Source organism: Trichomycterus rosablanca, chromosome 5 (assembly GCF_030014385.1).
Source record: "Trichomycterus rosablanca isolate fTriRos1 chromosome 5, fTriRos1.hap1, whole genome shotgun sequence".
In the NCBI taxonomy this organism is placed as follows: domain Eukaryota; kingdom Metazoa; phylum Chordata; class Actinopteri; order Siluriformes; family Trichomycteridae; genus Trichomycterus; species Trichomycterus rosablanca.
This window is the reverse complement of record NC_085992.1, coordinates 15,803,186-15,825,075: the sequence shown is the minus strand read 5'-3', so window position 1 is coordinate 15,825,075 and position 21,890 is coordinate 15,803,186. Positions and strand designations below refer to the sequence as shown.

Genomic DNA, 21,890 nt, shown 5'->3' with positions numbered 1-21,890 from the left:
AGCTTCCTTTGAATTGAGTTGAGTTGATTGCCGACCTGTCTAGGGCAGTGTTTCCCAACCACTGTGCTGCGGCACATAAGTGTGTCGTTAGAAATCATCAGGTGTGCCGTGGAAGATTAGCACTTTTACATTCTCTTCCACTAGAGGGCAGTACAACAACACTTTTTGTGACATTTTTTTTTGGTGGTGTGCCTTGTGATTTTTCTAATGTGAAATATGTGCCACGGGTCAAAAAGGTTGGGAAACACTGGTCTAGGGTATTCCCCCGAACTGCAATTTTCTTGCCGCTTTTACCTCCTCCACTCTGGTCAAGGAGAGCTGAGACTCTCACAAGCCCCCTCAGAATGGTGCAGTCACCAGCTGCATCTTTTTTACACAGCCAGAAAAGAATTGTTCCGTGCCCGGAAAGACAAGTTGCGTATACACCACCACTAGTGCATGCGCCTAAATCAGACAGCAGAGGTCACAAATATACAGCTGCAGTGAAGCCCAGTCAAATTGCCTCCCTCAGGTACGCAAGTTGTTGCGGCATGGTGGTTTAGTGGGTAGCACTGTCGCCACACAGCAAGAAGGTCCTGGGTTTGATTCCCAGATGGACCGGACTGGGTCCTTTCTGTGTGGAGCTTGCATGTGCTCCCTGTGTCTGTGTGGGTTCCCCCCCCCCCCACAGTCCAAAGATGTGCAAGTGAGGTGAAATGGAGATACAAAATTGTCCATGATTGTGTTTGACATTAAACTTGTGAAACCAGTCACTACCTGTCCTGTCATGAATGTAAACAAAGCTACGTGTAAGCACCTCTGTGCAAAGATAAGCTACATCTGGAGATGAGCTTTAATGGAGATGATTGTGCTGTAGCTCATTGCATGTTGTTCCTGCTGCTTTTAGATCATCCAGCAACTCTTATCAACTGGCTGCTGACTTCTCTTTCCCATTAGTCATTATTAGTTTGAGAATATGTTGTAAAATCTTGTTTAAAATCCTGTAGCACCTGTCTGGGGACAAATCGTGGCTCTGTAAACTGTGCACTTGTGGATTATTTGGACGTTTAAGGTGTCTGTTACAGATTTGTAGCTTTTTCAATTTAATTGGTGGGTATTGATTTTGTCCCTGAGAACCTGAGAAGGCTCCTTCACCTTTACTGTGTTGGTTATTTGTTACAGGAAATCTGCCAAACAGTCTTTCTAACAACACCAGGCACAATTTGCACAGAATTGTTGTTATTTTTGTAAACATGTGTACTGAAAAAAAACAAATTGGTTTAAAATTGGTCATTCTTTATTGTAAATCAATTTCTATTCATACGTCCTACACTTTCCACACTGAGTGAAGCCTGAGTGAATTAATGACAGAATAATAAATCTGAGTTATGGACTCCTGCACTGTTCCCAATGCCATTTTTCATTATTTATGGCTCAACCAGAGCCCGACGCTTATTAAAAAGTGACCTTTATTTTCCTGAACACAATATATAGCCTAATGAAACAAATCTAGAAGAACGATAAAGTGTAAACGACACAGTAGATAACCTTCATGATTTGTTCACTACACAACAATTAATGTACCCTGCTACATTGTATGTCCAAAAGCACGTGGACACCTTGTAAACTCATTCCATTTGCATCTATAACAGGAAATGCTTCCCACAATATTATGAATTGTGTCTATGGAAATTTGTGCTTTGGTGAAGTCTGGCTTTGAATCAGAATTTCATTTCATCCTATAGGTGTGACCCAATAAGAGTTGGAGGTTCCAATTCCACCCAATGAGGTTTAATTGTACAGAGATCAAGGCTTTGATCAGGCCACTCAAGTTGAAGCTCCTCCACAATGAAACTGTCAAATCACATCTCTATAGAGAGAACAGTAAAGAGTCTTCCCCAATCTGTTTGCACAAAGCTAGAAACATTTTAATTAATAATCAAGTTTAATTAGACTAGACACACCCAGGCACATTTTTTCTATTTTATTTATGCATTGTCTCCTATTTTCCCCCAATTTAGCGTAGTCAATTTGTCTTCCGCTGCTGGGGGATCCCTGATTGCAGTCGAGGTGGGTATATTGCTGCTCACGCCACCTTCGACCCACGCACAGCCCTAAGTGGACCCCTTTTTTACCCGTGCACTCTGCACAGGCTCCTCTCTATATGCTAATCAGGGTCCTTACACAGCGTTTGAAGACCCCACCCACATAGTCCGGTCATCCCACCCACATAGTCCGGGCATCCCGCCCTAGCAGAAATGTGTCTGCTGCAGGTACAGACAATTATGCCCGCTAGATGGCACCCAGCCGACCGGGAGCAATGCCAAGTTTCAAACCGAGGAGTTCAGAATCTCGGCGCTGGTGTGCTAGTGGAATATCCTGCTGCCACACCCAGGCACATTTTAATGCAGCCCTGTTAAATCTAATCGCTTTAACAGAACATTTTTAGGCTTTGGGACTCAAGTGTACCACAGTGGGTGCTATTGTCTGGAAAATCTAAAATATAGAATATATAGAATCTAAAATGCCTATATTTGTCATTTGTCACATGTACATTACATGTGTACAGTACAATTATATTATTTTGTTGTGTGTCCCAGCTCATTTTGAAGTAGGGGTCAGAGCGTAGGATCAAAAATTGAGTGTTTGAATCCCAGCTCTGCCATGCAGCCACTGTTGGGCCCTTGGGCAAGGCACAGTGGCTGCATGGCAGAGCTGGGATTCAAACACTCAATTTTTTAATTGATAGCCCAATGCTCTACCCACTAGGCTACCACTGTCTAATAGTAATACTTCTTTCCAAAAGTGACCAGCCGACCAAAAGTCAAAAGTAGAGGTTTTTGGAAAAACTGGGTCCTTTTAAATATGATAAGAGTTTTAAGATAGTTCAGAAATCCACAATAAGGACATCATACCAGCAGTCAAACATGGTGATGTCGTGTGATGGTGCAGGGATGCTTTGCTGCTTCAGGGTCTAGACAACCTTCCATATCTGATGGAACAATGAATTCTGCTCTCTACCAGAAAATCTTGCTGATGTACAATTTTCAGTTTGTGATATAAAATGACTAAAATTGGGTCATGTGACAATACACTAATTCAAAGCACAAAACAAAAATATATATATATATTATTTGGAAAGCCTACTGAGATGCTGTAGCAGTTAGTGTATAAAAACCCTGATTAAATATGATTGGGCCAAAATGTCTTGTACAGTGACGTTTTTTGCAGCCAGCTTTGATAAATACAAGCCTTAAATAAATGAAATGAAATTATTTGGTTCTTTACCATTTACCCACGTTGACTTTGTCTAAAAAACAAATTTCATAGCATTGTATGTCTTTACCTGAATCCTCAGGAGCGTTGTGCCAGTCGGCGTGTTCTCTGGTAAGCTGATGTTATAGAGCGACTGGCTGAATATGGGTCTATTATCGTTGTCATTGATCAGGTTGATGAAGACCCGAGCAAAGCCCACATGGTCGGCCACCGACTCGTTGGCGTACAGCTGTGTGGAAAAAAATTAGGATCATTCATTAGGATCATTAGGATAATTAATTTGTCCATATTGCTGATTTTGGTACATGGTGTCTGTCCAGTGCTGTTCTGTCATTATAACAAATGATTTTATTTTATTATGTGAGCTGGGAGATGTATGATCAAACACTGCTGGATTTATTACTTTGCAATTAGCTACAATACAATAAATATGGTCCTTGTTTGGTCATACAAATTTGTTTGTGTTATTTTATGTACTTTTAGTGCAGATAAACTGCAAGGGCAAAGCTTGTTGGACATCCCATTCCAAAACCACCAGCATTGATATGTTAACTCCTGGTTTGCACTCTTCTGGGAGGGCGTTCTACAAGATTTTGAAGTGTGTCTGTGGGAATGTGTGCCTATTCAGTTAAAATGCTGTTTGTGGGCTGGTTAGCAATTGACGTATTGATGTTTCCAGTCATGCTGGAAAGGGTCTTTCCCAAATAGTTGTGCCCATGCTGAAACCGTATGATTCATTTAATGCCAGTTAGCAATGCATTTGTCAAGTACATCTGAATGTAAACTTAAGATAAACTTAAAATATTTAATATACTACAGTGCACTATAGTGTATTGTTGTCACACTAATGATCAATGCACAATTTTTGTACTAATTATACTTTAATTGTACAAAAATAATACTAAACTGGGACTCTTTTAAATACAACCCCAAATCAGAAAAAGTTGGAACAGTATGACAAATGCAAATAAAATAAAAACACAGTGTTCCTTACATTTACTTTGACTTTTATTTGATTGCAGACAGTTTGAAGCCAAGATATTTCATGTTTTATCTGCTCAACTTCATTTCATTTATTAATAAACATCCATTCCTGCAACAAATTCCAAAAAAACTTGGGATGGGGGCAATTTAGGGCTAGTAATGAGGTGAAAAAACTAAATAATTATGTGATTCCAAACAGCTGATGTCAACAGGTGATTGTAATCATGGTTTGGTACAAAAGCAGCATCCAGGAAAGGATGATATGATGAGCAAAGATGATCAGAGGATCTCCAGTTTATCAACAAATGTGTGAGAAAATTATTGAAATGTTTAAAAACAACTTCTCTGGGCTCGGAAGCATCTAGGATGGACCATCACACAGTGGAAATGTTTATTGTGGTCAGATGAATAAGCATTTTAGGGGTTTTTTTGGGAAAAAAATGAACACCGTGTGCTCCGGACCAAAGATGAAAAGATGACCATCCAGACTGTTATCAGCAACAAGTCCAAAAGCCAGGGTCTGTCATGGTCTAACATGGGGCTGTGTCAGTGCCCTTGGCAAAGGTAATTTACACTTCTGTGATGGCAGCATTAATGCAGAAAAGTACATTGAGACTTAGAGCAACATATGCTGCCTTCGAGACATCATCTTTTCCAGGGACATCCACATGCACATGCTGCACACATTACAAAGGCATGGCTGCCTGCAGTCCTGACCTGTCCCTAATAGAGAATGTGTGGAGAATTTTGAAATGGAAAATGCAACAACGACGACCCCATACTGTTGCACATCTTAAGACGTGTTTGCAGGAAAAATGGGACAAAATAAAAGCTGAAACACTAAATCACTTGGTATCCTCGAGGCCAAAACGTCTTTTAAGTGTGGTGAAAAGGAATAGCAACATTACAAAGTGGTAAATGCTTTACTGTCCCAATTTATTTTGGAATGTGTTTCAGTTATTAATAAATGAAATGAAGATGAGCAGATAAAACATGAAATATCTCAGGTTCATCCTGTCTGCAATCAAATAAAAGTCAAAGTAAATGTAAGAAACTCAGCATTTTTCATGCTGTCCCAACTTTTTCTGATTTGGGGTTGTAAATTTGTGTGCAAAAATAGGACATGACTGATGAGGCAGTTTTCATAAATGCTTTAAATAAATGCACCAATACAGCAAGTGTATCTACTCACAGAAAAGCTGTAGCTCCTGATCGTCTCGAAATCCAGAGGCACGGCCACCCGCACCCTGATATCAGCTCGACCCTGCACCGACGTGGGCGATATGGTGAAGTGATTGGAGTTATTCCCCATTAGGATCACCTCGTACATGCTATTCACTCCCTGAATGTAAAGAGACAGAGAGGGATGAGTAACGGCTATCAGAATCTGCCAGCTTGCAATGTGAAGGAGTTCTTATTTAAGGTGGAATTCATGATTCAGAAGAAGTGATGCTTGAGTCATCCAGGTCCTGACACAGTTAAGCTACCCTGCACTATTATGTCACTGCCATGATGTTTGATTGCTGGTATAATATTCTGATTATATAATGCAACAACTCCTGTCCAAATTTTAATTTGACTGTTTAGTAGACTCCCCTGCCATGCTCAGAGGCACAGCTGTACCAAAAGTGTAGTTCTTTCTGAAACAACAACAGTGGCATTCCAGTGGTTTAGCAGTCACAAACATCCCTTCAGTTCCAGAGATTCGTCCATGGGTGGCGTGGCAGCTTTTTGTATTTTGTGCTGCTACCAGTTTGCACTGTTCCCTCATCTGGTTCCCGTTTGGTTTGTAAGTCACTGGTGGACTGAGTAGCTGACTCGCACCCAAGTGCTGCTTTGTTTCTTCTTTCTTTGTACATAGAATGCAACATTTCGGCACCCTCTTTAATTATTTGTTTATTCATTTCATTATTATTTTTCTACCTTTTGTTTACATAACCTTGTCACAGCCACCCTTTGTCTGGTGGGGACCACACAGTATTTTAAGCAAGCCTGGGCTGCAAATGCTACGACTCATCAACCTAAAAACAGACATCTGCAAAACATAAACTGATGATTTACATGCCCCCCAGACACAATTCCTATTATGGGGATAAAAGAATGACACAGAGCCGCTCACCAGAACATTCTGCTCATTTACAATGTAAGTCTATGAGGAAGTCCCACTCACTCACTCACTCACTCACTAACCGCTTATCCAATCAGGGTCGCGGAGGGGTGCTGGAGCCTGTCCCAGCTTTTCAATGGGCGCAAGGCACACAGTAACACCCTGGACGGAGCGCCAGTCCATCGCAGGGCAAACACACATACACACACACACACCCATTCACCTACAGGGCAATTCAGTGTCTCCAAGTAACCTGACTGCATGTTTTTGGACTGTGGGAGGAAACCCATGCAGACACAGGGAGAATATGCAAACTCCACACAGAAAGGACCCGGACCACCCTGCCCGGTGATTGAACCCAGGACCTTCTTGCTGTGAGGTGACAGTGCTACCCACCGAGCCACCGTGCCACCCTATGAGGAAGTCTATTGTTACTTAATCAACCAGTTTATCAGTTTTAGCTGCTTTAACACTTATAATATAAATATTATTATTTAATTTTTTTTCAAGTCAAGCAGTAACAAGTTTCTAAAGGAACACTATGCCACTATGTTTTTTTAAATAAACCAAGACATGGACTCCATAAGACATCATCTCAAATGGACTCCAATGGTGAACATTGTACACATGCTTAGTTGTCCACACAATCTTGGTGAAAACAGGACTTGTTGGACCAGTAGACATGCTTCCATTGCTCTGATGGCCAGTTCTAATGACCTTCATGTCTATTTTTTGTGTTTTCCACATTGGACCGGAATTAGCATGGCCACTTTGACCTGCAACTATGCAATCTGATGCACTGTGTGCATCAAACATTTAATTAACCCCCATTACCAGTGTTATAATGATCTGCAATTTGAGCCTCAGTAGCTCTTCTGCTGGTCTGTACCAGACACCATAGCCTTCATGTCCTCTGTCAGGGGGTACTCACCGAGCCTGCCTGTCAGCACAACTTGCTGTTTTAGAGACAGATTAACCCAGTCACCTGGCCATTGAAATTCGACCCATATTAAAGTCACACAGGTATTTTATGCTTTTATGTGTACTACAAGTAACTACCAGATGTTCAATCCATCAGGACAAGAATGATGTGCTGTTAGAAAAATAATTGATTCTACTCCACAAAGCTTGTTGGGCATCCTGTTCCAAAACCACAAGCACTGATATAAGTTAACCCTTGGTCTGCACTCTTCGCAGAGGTCTTCTATAAGATTTTGAAGTGTGTCTGTGGAAATGTGTGCCTATTTATTCATGCTGTTTGTAAGCTGGTTAGCAATTGACATATTGACTACACATACACATTTCCAAAAAAAGTCTTGAGAAAAATGTAAACTCATCTGTCCATGAGCTGTAGCTAAGGTATAAGTGTGTTAGATTTACATTTACATTTTTGACATTTAGCAGACACTCTTATCCAGAGCGACTTACAAAAGTGCTTCCATAGTAAACATTACCTTACTCTAGAAGAATACGAATCTGCTAAAACCATGTTAGAACCAAAGGTTTATTTTCAGCTTAAGTGCTTAGTAAAGAGTTGGGTTCCACCACTTGGGTGCCAGTACAGAGAAGAGCCTTGATGCCTGTCTTCCTCGGGTTCTGGGTGGAGGATCAAGTCGAGCGAGACTAGTGGCTCGGAAATTGCGTGGTACAGAGAGGGGTTTTATTAGACCTCGAAGGTAGCTTGGGGCTGGTCCATTTTGGCTTTTTAGGCGAGCATCAGTGTTTTAAACTGAATGTGCATGGCTACAAGAAGCCATCAAAGAGAATGCAGCAGTGTGGTGATGTGGCAGTGTTTAGGTTGGTTAAAAACCAGCAGGTAGCTGCATTTGGAATGAGTTCCAAGGATTTAATAGTTGACATGGGAGCACCTGGCAGGAGGGAGATGCAGTAGCCCAGCCTAGAGATTACAAGTGACTGGACAAGAATCTGACTGACTTCCATGGAGAGAAATGGACGAATCTTCTTGATGTTTTAGAGGAGGAACCGGCACAATCTTGTCATGTTGGCTACATGAGAAGAAAAGGTCAGCTGGTTATCCAGGACAGCACCAAGGTTTCGTACATTGTCAAATGGTCTAATCTAGGAGTCAGCAAGGGAGATGACTAGGTCCTGGGTTGGAGATTGATCTCCAGGAATAAACAACAGCTCTGATGAGCTGTTGGTTAACTTTGTCCCTGCCCTGTGATGGACTGAGACCTATCTGGGGTGTTTCCTACCTCTTGCCCAGTGAATTTTACCCACTGACCAAAAGAAAGACAAGAAGAACAATGTACTGGAAACAGATTGTGGAGGAGAATGGGTGCTTCACACCTCAATGCGAGGTTTCCACTGGATCCCAATTTAACTTACATATACCAATTATCCCCGCGTCGACAAGCACAGGACTCCAAAATTCAGTAGTCAGCTAAACCTTGGCAAAGTAAACTTGAAATTATCCAGGCTAGCTTAGTTAGAGACATGGGTCGAACATGGACGTGTCCGAATGATGCTCATTAGTGATGCCCATCCCCCAACACCACTGATTCTCATAAAATGATAAGGAGAAAAGAAAACAAGTAAATGGTAAATGACTACACGGGAAAAATGCTAGGTCATCAGTTAAGAGATATGAATAGGTAAAAATATCTGGACACCCCTCCTAATTATTGACTTTAAGTAATTAATTCACAGTCTGTTAACCAGTATGTATTAAATCTGTTATATCAGTTAAATAATATGCTTTCAAATTTATGGAAACAGTTTAGGGAAGGCTCTTCTGTTCCAGTATGACTGCTTCTGTGCATAAAGCAATGCTTATAAACACATGATCTGACCAGTTTGGTGTAAAGAACCTTCAGTGGGCAGCACAGAGCCATGAACACCTTAAGACCTCTTTGTGCTCCTGTAGCCATGATTACGTGCCACGCCCCTCTCTCCAGGAGCACATGTTAGAGGTGGTTTGTTTAGGTGGTCAAGTCAATGCCCCCTTATCATGATTGGTCCACAGCTAATTATCCACAGCTGCACCTTGTTTTAGGGATCATAGGATTTAAGGAAGCAGCTGTGGATCAGTCATTGGAGACTAATTTGGTTTGCTTTGCTCTTGTCTAGTCCATTCTCTTGCCTAGTCTGTTCTCTTGCCTAGTCCATGCTCTTGTCTAGTCCATGCTCTTGCCTAGTCCATGCTCTTGTCTAGTCTTATTCATGTCTTGTGTTAGCCTTGCTCAAGGGTCCAACAGTGGCAACCTGGCAGTAATGGGGTTTGAACCAGCGACCTTTATCACAACCACTGCAGACTTTATCACAAACTGGACTGAATAATCAAGAACTCCATTATTACTTTTTTGCTAGTTATAACTTTTAGTTCAATTTTATTTTGTGTATGTATAGTTTGTGTGGATTCTGCTCATTTAGGTTATCCTCCAGGCCACCCAAGGAGGATGGGGGTCCCTGCTGAGTCTGGTTCCTCTTAAGGTTTCTTCCTGTAATTTTAAGGGAGTCTTTCTTGCCACTGTCGCCCTCGGCTTGCTTAACAGGGGTTTTTGGTCTGTTGGTCCTGGAGTCTGTAAAGCTGTTATAAGACAATGTCCATTATAAAAAGCGCTATACAAATAAAATTGACTTGACTTGACTTCTGATTACTACTAGTTCAGCACCTTAACCGATAGGCTACAACTGCCCCACCACAGCCTAACAAATAACATAAATTTTTCGGATTAAATAGATTTTTATTCTGTTTAATCCATTTTTAAACAAAACTTTAATTCTGTGTAATTCAGCCTCTTTTGCTGACACTTTGTGAACAATATAATGACGTATTTAATCTCTAGGCTTTCACTGTGCAAATCTGTGGATCAAAGTTTAACAAAAATGAAATCCTGACTTAATCTTTGCTTCTGCCTTTGCATTTTACATTTTAATGTACATTTTCGGCATTTAGCAGACGCTTTTTCATCCAAAGCGACTTAAAATACTGTGACAGTATACAGTCTAAGCAATTGAGGGTTAAAGGCCTTGCTCAAGGGCCCACCAGTGAAATCCTGGAAGTGATGGGGTTTAAACCAGCAACCTTTTAATTATTAGTCCGGTACCTTAAATGCTAGGCTACAACTGTCTCTACTTTACTAATAGACCTCCCAAAGAGATGGATGTGAACTTATATAGGGTCTGTTTGAAAACCTAGTAAGCTCTCTACATAGACAGCATTTTACGTCATCCTGTGTGTGCTAATTCTTAGGGTGTGTTCAAAAACCTAGTGAGCTGCCTTGCTGTCTTACTGCCTACATAGGCAGCTGCCTAAGTAGAGAGGAAACTTTAAGATACCTTACTAGTGAGGATATTAAGGCATCTAGGATTCAAACAGCCTCCTTCTCGGGAGCGCACGTAGAATGCTGTCTATGCAGAGAGCTTCCTAGGTTTTCGAACACACTTAAAATGCTGCCTACTGAGGTGCCTTAATTATAAGTGATAATCTGACTGAATAACGAGGAAGCATCCAATGCTTCCTTAACACTGAAGGCAATCCCAGCATTCAGTGCAGTACAACTTTTCTCACAAAAAATTACAAATATGGAGGACAAATGCGAAGCAACTAGCAAGTTGTTTTCAAATGTAAATAAATTTAACCAATTTAGCCATTTTCTTTAGATAGAGGGAGATGTAAGCTGGCATGCCAACAGGTTGTGCCACCTCAGCCCATTGGTTTGAATGGCTACCTGCGTAGTAGTGTGTCTAAATAATCTGCCTTATGAGTTTAATGTTTTATTAGAATCCTCTCTACTTAGGCAGCTGCCTAGGTAGGCAGTAGGCAGCAAGGCAGCTCACTAGATTTTCAGACAGACCCATTGTATACAAAAGTATACAGATCAACAGCTGATCAATATTGACTGAGTTGAGGTTTTTAAGGGACTGTCATCTCAATTTTTTTGACTGTGTGGCCATGGGTCAGAGGTTTGCCCTTATCAGAACCTTACAGAGACAATTCCAGCACACACACACAACCCACTACCTACACACACACACACACACACACACACTAATATGCAATACAAGCAGTTTAATGAAGTGCAGAACCAAATTGGCGTACACAAACACACATGGCTGGATCTCATTTGCAGGCAAAGCCGTTTTGCCAGCGCACTGCGAGCGATTGATCCGAGGAGGGGAAATTGTTTCGGAGTTCAATAAACATTTCACCCGGGGAGATCGGCCACGGAGCGAGAAAACCCAGATGAGGAGAAACAAAATGAACAAACAATAATTGCAGAAGTGGACAGAGTCTGTGATCGAGTTTAATCCGTGCCTCTTTTTTATCTGCCGTTTATGAAAATACCTCTCTTCAGGCTTAGGATCGTAATTGCGGCCCTGTGGAATCAAAGATCTCCCTTCAGGATGAAGAACTATGATTATAGAGAATGGCGAAGGATGAGGTCGATCTTCAACACTTGACGGCACTAAGCAGATCCTCTCAGTGGGAATGAGAAAAGGAGAGGATATAGAGACGGATGATGTGCTGACAAAAATAATCGTAGAACAATCAGTTCAAGCGGTTTAAATCAAGCTCGATTATTTCCATCCGGTGAGATGGTGGATAAAGTCATTTAAAATTGTACCACTGTGTCCTAATTCCTCATTAGTGATTATAATTGACTGTGGCTGATGTCCATAAGAATGCATTAAAAATACATGGAACAGTGGTCTCATAGCAATGTTGGAAAGAGATACTGAGAGGAAATTAGTCCAGAGATTCTGCTTTAATTCAGGAACCAACAAAATCAGGTCTGCAATAAATTATAAGCTGATTAAAACTGTCCACATCCAAGCAAGTTTCAGATCACCATGATCCCTGAAGACTACCACAAAGAGTGAAGCACTTACTCACTCACTTTCTTAACAGCTTATCCAATTGGGGTGGGGGTGGGGGTTTGGTTGTGGTGCTGGAGCACTTTTCAATGGGCGCAAGGCACACAGTAACACATACACCCACCCATTCACCTATAGGGTAATTCAGTGTCTTCAATTAACCCTGACTGCATATTTTGGACTGTGGGAGGAAACCGGAGCTCCCTGAGAAAACCCACGCAGACACGGGAAGAACATGCAGACTCTACACAGAAAGGACCCCGACCGCCCCGCCAGGGGATCAAACCCAGGATCTTCTTGCTATGACAAGCCACTGTGCCGCCCAAAAGCGAAGCACCTGCTTCTTATTTTTCTTTCAAGCTTTCAGGTGCCAATATTATGGAAATAATCAATGTGTAGGCTGTGCTATGGCTTGTTTGATCTGGCTCACAATCAACATTCCAATTCATCCAAATGTTGTTCAGTGGGGTCAAGGTCAGGGCTCTGTGCAGGCCACGGAAGTTCCTCCACAATTAACTCATCCAACCAAGTCTTCATTGACCTGGCATTGAGTCCACAATAACATAGTCATGCTGGAACAGGAAAGCTTTTTTTCTTAAACTGCCAGAGGAGGAAGTGTATACAGTGGTACCTTGTAGCACGACGTCCCCTAAACTCGAAATCTTTCAAATTCAACACCCTTGGTTGAGAAATTTGAACCCCTAAACTCGATGTGTGTGCGACTGCCGCTTTGTTCAGTGCTTGGCTTGAGGGGTGCAGTAAAACATAATAAAAATTAGAATATGAGACTGCATTAGTGTGGAATAACCATAAAATTCACTCTTAAATTCACAGAAAGAACTGTGTGACTCTGCGTATGCAATACTGCTCCATGTCAGACCTCAGACAGGTGAAAAGAAGTGGTCACCGACTGCATGCTTGTCAAAAAGGGCAAGTGATAACCTGAGCTTAACTCAGGAGTTATAATTGGGAAATAGAACACAATTAGATCGTGAGACTAAGGAGGAAAAGGAGAAATGCAACAGGAATTTATTTTATTTACTAATTATTATTATTTTATTCTATATATTATATCAAGCTCTACACCGACCAGGCATAACATTATGAGCACTGACAGGTGAAGTGAATAAAACTGATTATCTCTTCATCACGGCATCTGTTAGTGAGTGGGATACATTAGAAAGCAAGTGAACAAGCAAGTGAAGAGTTTGACAAGGGCCAAATTGTGATGGCTAGACGACTGGGTCAGAGCATCTCCACAACTGCAGTTCTAATTCCTGGTCTGCAATGGTCACTATCTATCAAAAGAAAAGGAACAGTGGTAAACCGGCGACAGAGTCATTGATGCACATGGGGAGCTAAGGCTGACCCGTGTGGTCTGATCCAACAGATGAGCTACTGTAGCTCAAATTGCTGAAGAAGTTAATGCTGGTTCTGATAGAAAGGTGTCAGAATACACAGTGCATCACAGTGACAGGGCTGTTTTGGCAGCAAAAGGGGGACCAACACAATATTATGAAGGTGGTCATAATGTTATACCTGATCGGTATATATCAAGCTATATCAAGCTTCTTAGTCGTGGAGATGCTTGATCTTATTATTATTTTGTTTTATGCATTTTCTCTCCCTTTTTAGCACGTCCAATTGCCTGATTGCGTCATGCTTTCTCTCCACTGATGCCGATCCCTGCTCTGATTGAGGAGAACGAAACTTACCCACGCCCCCTCCGACACATGGCTAGCATGCCGTATGCATCTTATCACCTACACTTTGACGAGTGCAGTGCAGCTCAGCATTGTGTACGGAGAGACACACCCTGAGAGCACTCTTTTCTTATCTCTGTGCAGGCACCATCAATCAGCCAGCAGAGGTCGTAATTGCACCAGAGACCCCATCCGGCTTAGTCCCGCCCATATCTGAACAACAGGCCAATCGTTGTTCATGTGGCCGCTCAGCCTTAGCCGGCAGGCAGAGCTGAGATTTGATACGATGTATTCGAGATCCCAGCTCTGGTTCCAGCGTGTGTTTATACCGCTGCGCCACCTGAGCGGCCGTGGAGATCTATCTATCTATCTATCTATCTATCTATCTATCTATCTATCTATCTATCTATCTATCTATCTATCTATCTATCTATCTATCTATCTTTTATAATTAGCTGACATTAGTAAACAGAAGGGGCATTCACAAACTTTTAGCCATATATTTTATTTTATTTATTTATTTATCTTTAAAAGAATTTCATTTTATATCTTAATTTCGACAAGATGGAGATTTCTGTTTATGGTTTCAGAATGCAGAAGAATGTCCAGACATTATTGAAATATAAATTTTGCTTTAAAAGTCTCTCTCAATTTTTCACCATTACGACGGTTCGACATTACAAAAACATGAAAACAAAGTGTCATGAAAAGTGTCTACACTCAAAACAGCTCAGAGCGGAGATGATGGCTCGTATTTGAAGCGATACATCCAGACTCTCTCATAGCACACATGCCGGCTGTCGCTCAGGATCGATGGTTTGCATTACGCTGGCAGTATTTTTTCCCTTCATGATTTTTTTTTTTGGAGCTCTTAGGGAACCATTGTGGCTGATGGGCGGCTATTTAAAGAGCCATCCAATATGCAGGGATGTCAGCACACACCGGCTATGAGTGTAATTGCCCGTCCATTTCGCATTCTGCCTTTAGAGCGTAGATAAAACCAGCCTGTCAGACGGGGCATCAAAGTTTCGGAGAGATGCGCTGGCAAAGTTTGGACAAGCGAGCGCGTAAGTGTGTGTGTGTGTCTTCACACCTTCAGAAGACAGTCTAAATTTGTATATAAAGGTATGAAGAAGTCAACAACACTGCAGCAGTAACATACATCTGGACATGTTGATAGAGTTGAAGTGGATTTGAATGTGAGAATGTCGTCGGGAGGTGTGTGTGTGTGTGTGTTGGGGAAAGGGGGGAGATGGGTGTACAGTGGATCAAATTATGTAAATGAAACAAATTCTATGTAGTTTTAAAGGGGACCAGATGTGTGTCACATGGTGTCGCCAAACAACAATTAAACATACCTTATTTGGTCAAAAGTTCATGGACACCTGACTTTGTATGTCCTTGTATGACCTTGACATTCTATTTCAATAGCATGGACATTAATTTAAACCCCCCTCCACTCTTTTACACAGACTTGTTAAACAATTTTGCAATGTGTGGGGATTTGTGAGCATTTGTGAGGTCAGGCTGGCATTAAACAAGAAGTCCTCGCTCGCAGCTGACATTCCAATTCATCCCATAATTGATTAGGGTTAAGTTCACGACTCTGTGCAAGCCAGTAGAATTCCCCCAGACTGGTCTTTACTTGGGGACACATTTATGCTAGAACAGAAAAGGGCCCTTCCCCAAGCTACTGAAAAGTGTATGTTGGGGGTGTACACCTGTTAGCAGTGGGTGTGGCTGAAACAAAGCACTGGCAGCTCAATGATTAAGACACAGGGCTAATAATCAGAAGGTCAATAATTTAAGTCCCACCACTGCTAAATTTCCAATGTTGGGCCCCCAAGGCCCTTAAGTGCTTGCATTGTCTTCAGTAATGATTGTAAGTAGCTTTGAATAAAAGCGTAGATTTTATAACTCAACACTCATTGTTTTGAAGTAGTCCTGAGTTCCATTCCCAGATGGAGAAGTCCATATTCATGTGGGTTTTCCTCCAGAAGCTCTGGTTTTCCTCCCACAGTCCAAAGACATGCAAGTTAAATGAGTTGAAGTGTGTGCCCGCCATGTCATTTTATGTGGCTCGCGATTGTCTTAAAATACACTATAAAATCATACATAAACTGCATCTCCCACAATGCATGCCGATTTTGTAACCCACAAAGTAAAGTTTCCACATGAGCGTTTAACTGAGGCGGTTTTCCAACAAGTGATGTTGAGAAATATTTACAAATAATCCCAAAATGTACAAGAAGAAAAATTTAAGCAGAAGGAAGAGAATTTAATAAAAGATGGGAAAGTGAATACACAGTACGTCTCTTGTGTTATGAGGCCGTGTCTGTGGTAAAGGAGTACTGTTAGGAGTTTCTCAGGGGCTGTTGTTCCCTAGACTCCCTTTGTGGGCAGTTTTGGCGACATCTGGTGGTGGCTGGAGGCACTTCACCTCCATTTTCCAGCCAATAGATCTCTCCTCTGCCTAATTAGGCACACCTGTCTCCAATCTACTCCTCATCAGCCTACTGTTTTAAACCCTTGGTTTCTTCCCAGTCACCACCAGATTGTCAGTTGCTGTTTGCTCTGCACACTGCCTGGTTCCCTTCGCACCTGCTATCTGTTCCTGTGTTCCTGCCTTCTCTGCCTAGTTCCTGGATTCCTCGCCGGCTCTCTGTTCCTGTGTTCCTGCCTTCTCTGCCTGGTTCCTGGATCCCTCGCCGGCTCTCTGTTCCTGTGTTCCTGCCTTCTCTGCCTTGTTCCTGGATCCCTCGCCGGCTCTCTGTTCCTGTGTTCCTGCCTTCTCTGCCTGGTTCCTGGATCCCTCGCCGGCTCTCTGTTCCTGTGTTCCTGCCTTCTCTGCCTGGTTCCTGGATCCCTCGCCGGCTCTCTGTTCCTGTGTTCCTGCCTTCTCTGCCTGGTTCCTGGATCCCTCGCCGGCTCTCTGTTCCTGTGTTCCTGCCTTCTCTGCCTGGTTCCTGGATTCCTCGCCGGCTCTCTGTTCCTGTGTTCCTGCCTTCTCTGCCTGGTTCCTGGATTCCTCGCCGGCTCTCTGTTCCTGTGTTCCTGCCTTCTCTGCCTGGTTCCTGGATCCCTCGCCGGCTCTCTGTTCCTGTGTTCCTGCCTTCTCTGCCTTGTTCCTGGATCCCTCGCCGGCTCTCTGTTCCTGCCTTCTCTGCCTGGTTCCTGGATCCCTCGCCGGCTCTCTGTTCCTGTGTTCCTGCCTTCTCTGCCTGGTTCCTGGATCCCTCGCCGGCTCTCTGTTCCTGTGTTCCTGCCTTCTCTGCCTGGTCCCTGGATCCCTCATCCACCTGCCACCTGGGGTCCCTGTCACCCTTCAACCCTCTAAACTGCCGCTGGTACCCTCGCCTTCACCCTCGTTCCCTGGTTCTCTGTTTGGACTGTGATTCTTAATAAACCATTTAAACCCTGTTTCAGTCTCTGTGGTTGAGTTCGCATTGTGGTTCCAATTTCAAACCTCTTAACAAGTACAATATAAATGGAGAAAGACATTATACAGTTCAAATTTAATATTTTGACACCAAACACAGAATTTCGCCTCCAAGAAAAACAATAAATTGTCCAAGACTTAAAAGGCAGACTGCAATCACAGCAGGATACGTTACAATCAGCCCTTGGAGGGCCACCATAATGCAGATGTGGCATGCAAGAAAGAAGCCCCTGATGGGTGGTTCTTGGGGAACATCTGACCACCTGAAAATCATTCATTCATTCATTGCCTGTTTCACTACCGCTTTATCCTATTCCTATTCCTATTCCTATTCCTAGTGGAATAGGAAGGTGGGAAACACCCCCGCCAGTCCATCACAGGGCAAATTTTAATCTCTAGTTATTCTGACTGACCCACGGTGGCTTGGTTGGTAGCACAGTCGCCTCACAGCAAGAAGGTCCTGGGTTCGATCCCCAGGCGGGGCGGTCCGGGGCCTTTCTGTGTGGAGTTTGCAGGTTCTTCCCGTGTCTGTGTGGGTTTCCTCCGGGAGCTCCAGTTTCCTCCCACAGTCCAAAAACATGCAGTCAGGTTAATTGGAGACACTGAATTGCCCTATAGGTGAATGGGTGTCTGTATTTGTATGTGTGTGTGTGTGTGTATCTGCCCTGCGATGGACTGGCGCCCCGTCCAGGGTGTTACTGTGTGCCTTGCACCCATTGAAAAGCTGGGATAGGCTCCAGCACCCCCTTGTTACCCTGATTGGATAAGCGGTTAAGAAAGTGAGTGAGTTATTCTGACTGCATGTCTTTGGACTGTGGGAGGAAACACAGACACGGGAAGAACATGCAAACTCCACACAGAAATGACCCGGACCGCTCCGCCTGGGAATCAAACCCAGGACCTTCTTTCTGTGAGACAACAGTGCTACCCACCCAGCCACTGTGTTGCCAATTTAAAACATTATTTATTCTATACATTTATACACATAATGTTTAAATAAAAATGCATTTATTTAATTTTTGCATACTGCTTTGGTGGCTGAGCTGTTGTTGCTCCTGGAGCATTGCAATGACATCATTTACGCCCCATGAACCGCCATTGTTTGTCTATGAAGATGGCACTGCCGTACGCTTGACGCTCCACTTGTTCTCATTCTGCCAACTGTTCTCTCATTTTTCCATTTTTATTCACTCAAATCTGCTCTTCACTTCATTCTAACTTTTTAAATTCCATTTCGAAATCTCACCACTTTCATTGTTTTTTTTTTCTATTTTTGTTTCCTCTGTACCCACCTTCCTGAACCCCCAGCCCCTCCACGTTTATCTGTCAGATTCCATCCCGGGCGGGCAAGTCAGGAATCAATCAGAGTCGACTAGCTCTGCGGTTATCTTTGCCCTCGGCTGATTGATTCTGCTCGTTAGCTATAATTTGACGCTCTGTCCCATCTCCTCTGGAGCAAATTAAATCGCTGCCGAGACAAACGGGTGCCAAGTGCTGATCTGCTAGAGTGTGTGTGTGTGTGTGTGTGTGTGCGAGACTGCATGCCTGCACTGATGTTTGAATCTACCAGCTGAATGAATGCAACTAACAGGAAGTGACAGCACATGATGTAGGGTTTAAAAAAGGCTAACACTGAACAGTGCTGTGAAAAAGTAATTCATTGCCCCGTCATTACAATTTTTAAAATAAAAGAAAGTTATGCAACACCCATATCACCCTAATCTTAACTGGTTGCAACTAAATTATTTAATGTTTTTCACAGCTGTAAAATATGTAGATCTTCATCTTAATTTTAGAGCTAAGCAATAACTAAGCCCGTGGATGAATTTTAGCAGGCTGATATCTCTATGGGTGACTCTGTCACCTCACAGCAAGAAGGTCCTGGGTTCGATCCCCAGGTGGGCCGGCCCGGGTCCTTTCTGTGCGGTGTTTGCATGTTCTACCCGTGTCTGAGTGTGTTTCCTCTGGGAGCTCCGTTTTCCTCCCACAGTCCAAAAATATGCAGTCAGGTTAATTGGAGACACTGAATTGCCCTATAGGTGAATGTGTGTGTTTATGTGTGTGTGTATCTGCCCTGAGATGGACTGGCGCCCCGTCCAGGGTGTTACTGTGTGCCTTGTGCCCATTAAATAGCTGGGATAGGCTCCAGCACCCCTCCGCGACCCTAATTGGATAAGCAGTTAAGAAAGTGAGTGAATGATTCCTCTATGTGGAGATCATGGCTCTCACTGTGGTTCAGTTTTTTCCAGACTGATATCTTTTTTACAGTGTTTTCCTCAGTGGGAGGCGCAGCAGTAATTTACGCTACACCACCACCACTGGGGTCGAGGTTCAAATCTCAGCACTGCTATCACCCTTCCAGGCAGTTGTAGCCTATTGGTAAAGGTACTGGACTAGTAATCAAAAGCTTGGTGATTAAAGCACCACCACTGCCAGGTTGCTGCCCCGCCCAAGGTGTTACTGTGTGCGCCCATTGAAAAGCTGGGATAGGCTCCAGCACCCCACCCCCCATCCCCCCGCGACCATGATTGGAGCGGTTAAGAAAAAGAGTGAGTAAGTGTACCAAGACCAGTAGTTCAGTAAGTGTCCGCTAGCCGACGCACGTCTCTCTGTTTACATGAGTGAGAGGCTTTATTTTGCCAGGAGGCTCGCTTTGTTCTCACCTTTTTTTCTGTGTTTTATGCTTATTTTTGCAAGTTCTTGCTTGCTTAGTTATGGCTTTGAAAGACAAGGCAAGTGGTAAGTGAAAGACGGTGCATCTAGGTATTGCTGAAAAGCTAGAACTTATTAGGGAAGTGTAAATATAGTTGTGTATTAAATATGACATTTCTTTCCAGTAGTACAGTACACCAATTTTAATAGTTATTTACAGGTTTTACATTACATATTTACATATCTATTTACATTTCTATTTACGTTGTTTATTTTACTGCATGTTTAGCACTTTTGTGGACCTTAGTGCTGCATTTTTGTATATTTTTGCACCCCCAGAAAAACCCTTGCTGTTTCGAACAATCGCATTTTACGGACCAGTGAACCCATCTTTTTAGTCCGTTAAATCGAGGCTCCACTGTATTGCCAAATATGTTGATTTTTGTCATTTGAGTCCTTTATTTTTAATAAAAGTATACACAACAAAAAAATGTACAATAATTTTTCCAATATGGCAAGAAAGAGGATGATGGAAGTAAATAGTTAAATGAAGGCAAAGCAGCAATACTGTCGCAAATAGAGCAAACAGAAGCTGAAGTCTGGAATGCTGGAATTCATCAATAATAATAATAACCGTATATTTAACAATGACCTGTTGCAAAGCACAGTTTGGGACAGACTGACCTTCCACATCTGTTCCCCTGTAATTGTATATAATTTCAGATAAATGTTACCGCTGCTGATGAATAAACTTTAGGTAAAATCACACGACGAGTCAGTATTCGGTGCTGAAGGCGTTCTTGTGAATCGAGCCGCTATGCAAGAGAAAGCTCAGTAATTGGAAAGGTGCGTCCTGCTTGATCGATAGCTTGTTAACAGCAGCAGCGTATGAGTACAGCAGACTTTAAACGCTAAGACAACTGTCTCCAAAAGTTTGTGGCACGAGGTGAAATTAATTACTGACAGATGCTCATCAGGATATCAGACATCGGCGACATATTCTTATTGTTTGTAGCACGGTAGTAAAAAAATATGTACATATATAAATTAAAAAGCACAATGCCATGCGCTCTCAGGATCATTATAAAATTCATATACAAATCAGGTTTTATTGGCCAATTATACTCACACATACAAATAAGTTGACTTTGGTTACACGAAAGCTTATCTCATTACACACATTCATACCTGTAAATATCTGCATATGCAATTCACATGATGTGTTATTATTATGTACAGTACAATATAAAACATTTATAAATAGGAAATTAATAGTAAGTGTGAAAAGACCTGTGTATGGAATATTTTGTGTCATTATATAAATTAATTGCGTGGGTTTCCTCTGATAGCTCCGGTTTCCTCCCACAGTCCAAAACATGCAGTCAGGTTAATTGAAGACACTGAATTGCCCTATATATATTAGATTATTTTCTTTATGCTGTCAGAATTTAACAAGTGTGTTCCATACTTTGGATTCTGATCAAGAAAAAGTGGCATGAATAACAGCACTGACTAAAAAATAAATGATACCCACATAGGGATGTCTCACCTCATCCTTGTCCTCCACCTGTATAGGCAGAGGTAAAGCAAACCCAACCTGAGCCAGCTCAGTGATGCTGACCCGGTACTCAGAACTGTTGAACTTGGGAGCGTTATCGTTCTTGTCTATGAGAAGGATGGTGAAGGTAGTCACAACTGTAGCAGAGGAGGGTGTTCGGTCATTGTTCAGCTCTGTAGCCTATAAAATAAGAATAAAAAACTTTAAAAAGCCACATATATTAATTCAGTTATTCGTTCATTTATTTTTTTTAGCAACTGATTAAGTTCCTGATAAATCTGAAACAGATCTTCGGAAGACTGGAAGTTGCTGATCAGTTCTTGCTGATGATAAAAGCCTTTCTGTAGGGGG

General features: G+C 42.4%; 1 protein-coding gene across 1 annotated transcript in view; it reads right to left on the bottom strand.

Moving 5' to 3' along the window:
* The window catches only part of cdh23 (cadherin-related 23), a 399,105-nt gene that overhangs the window by 207,591 nt on the left and 169,624 nt on the right, over nucleotides 1–21,890 (bottom strand). Inside the window, exons 10-12 of the mRNA XM_062994943.1 lie at nucleotides 21,531–21,719; nucleotides 5,432–5,581; nucleotides 3,326–3,484 (exon numbers count right to left, since the gene is read on the bottom strand). Coding sequence (XP_062851013.1) covers nucleotides 3,326–3,484; nucleotides 5,432–5,581; nucleotides 21,531–21,719 — 498 coding nt within the window. The remainder of the gene's footprint in view (nucleotides 1–3,325; nucleotides 3,485–5,431; nucleotides 5,582–21,530; nucleotides 21,720–21,890) is intronic.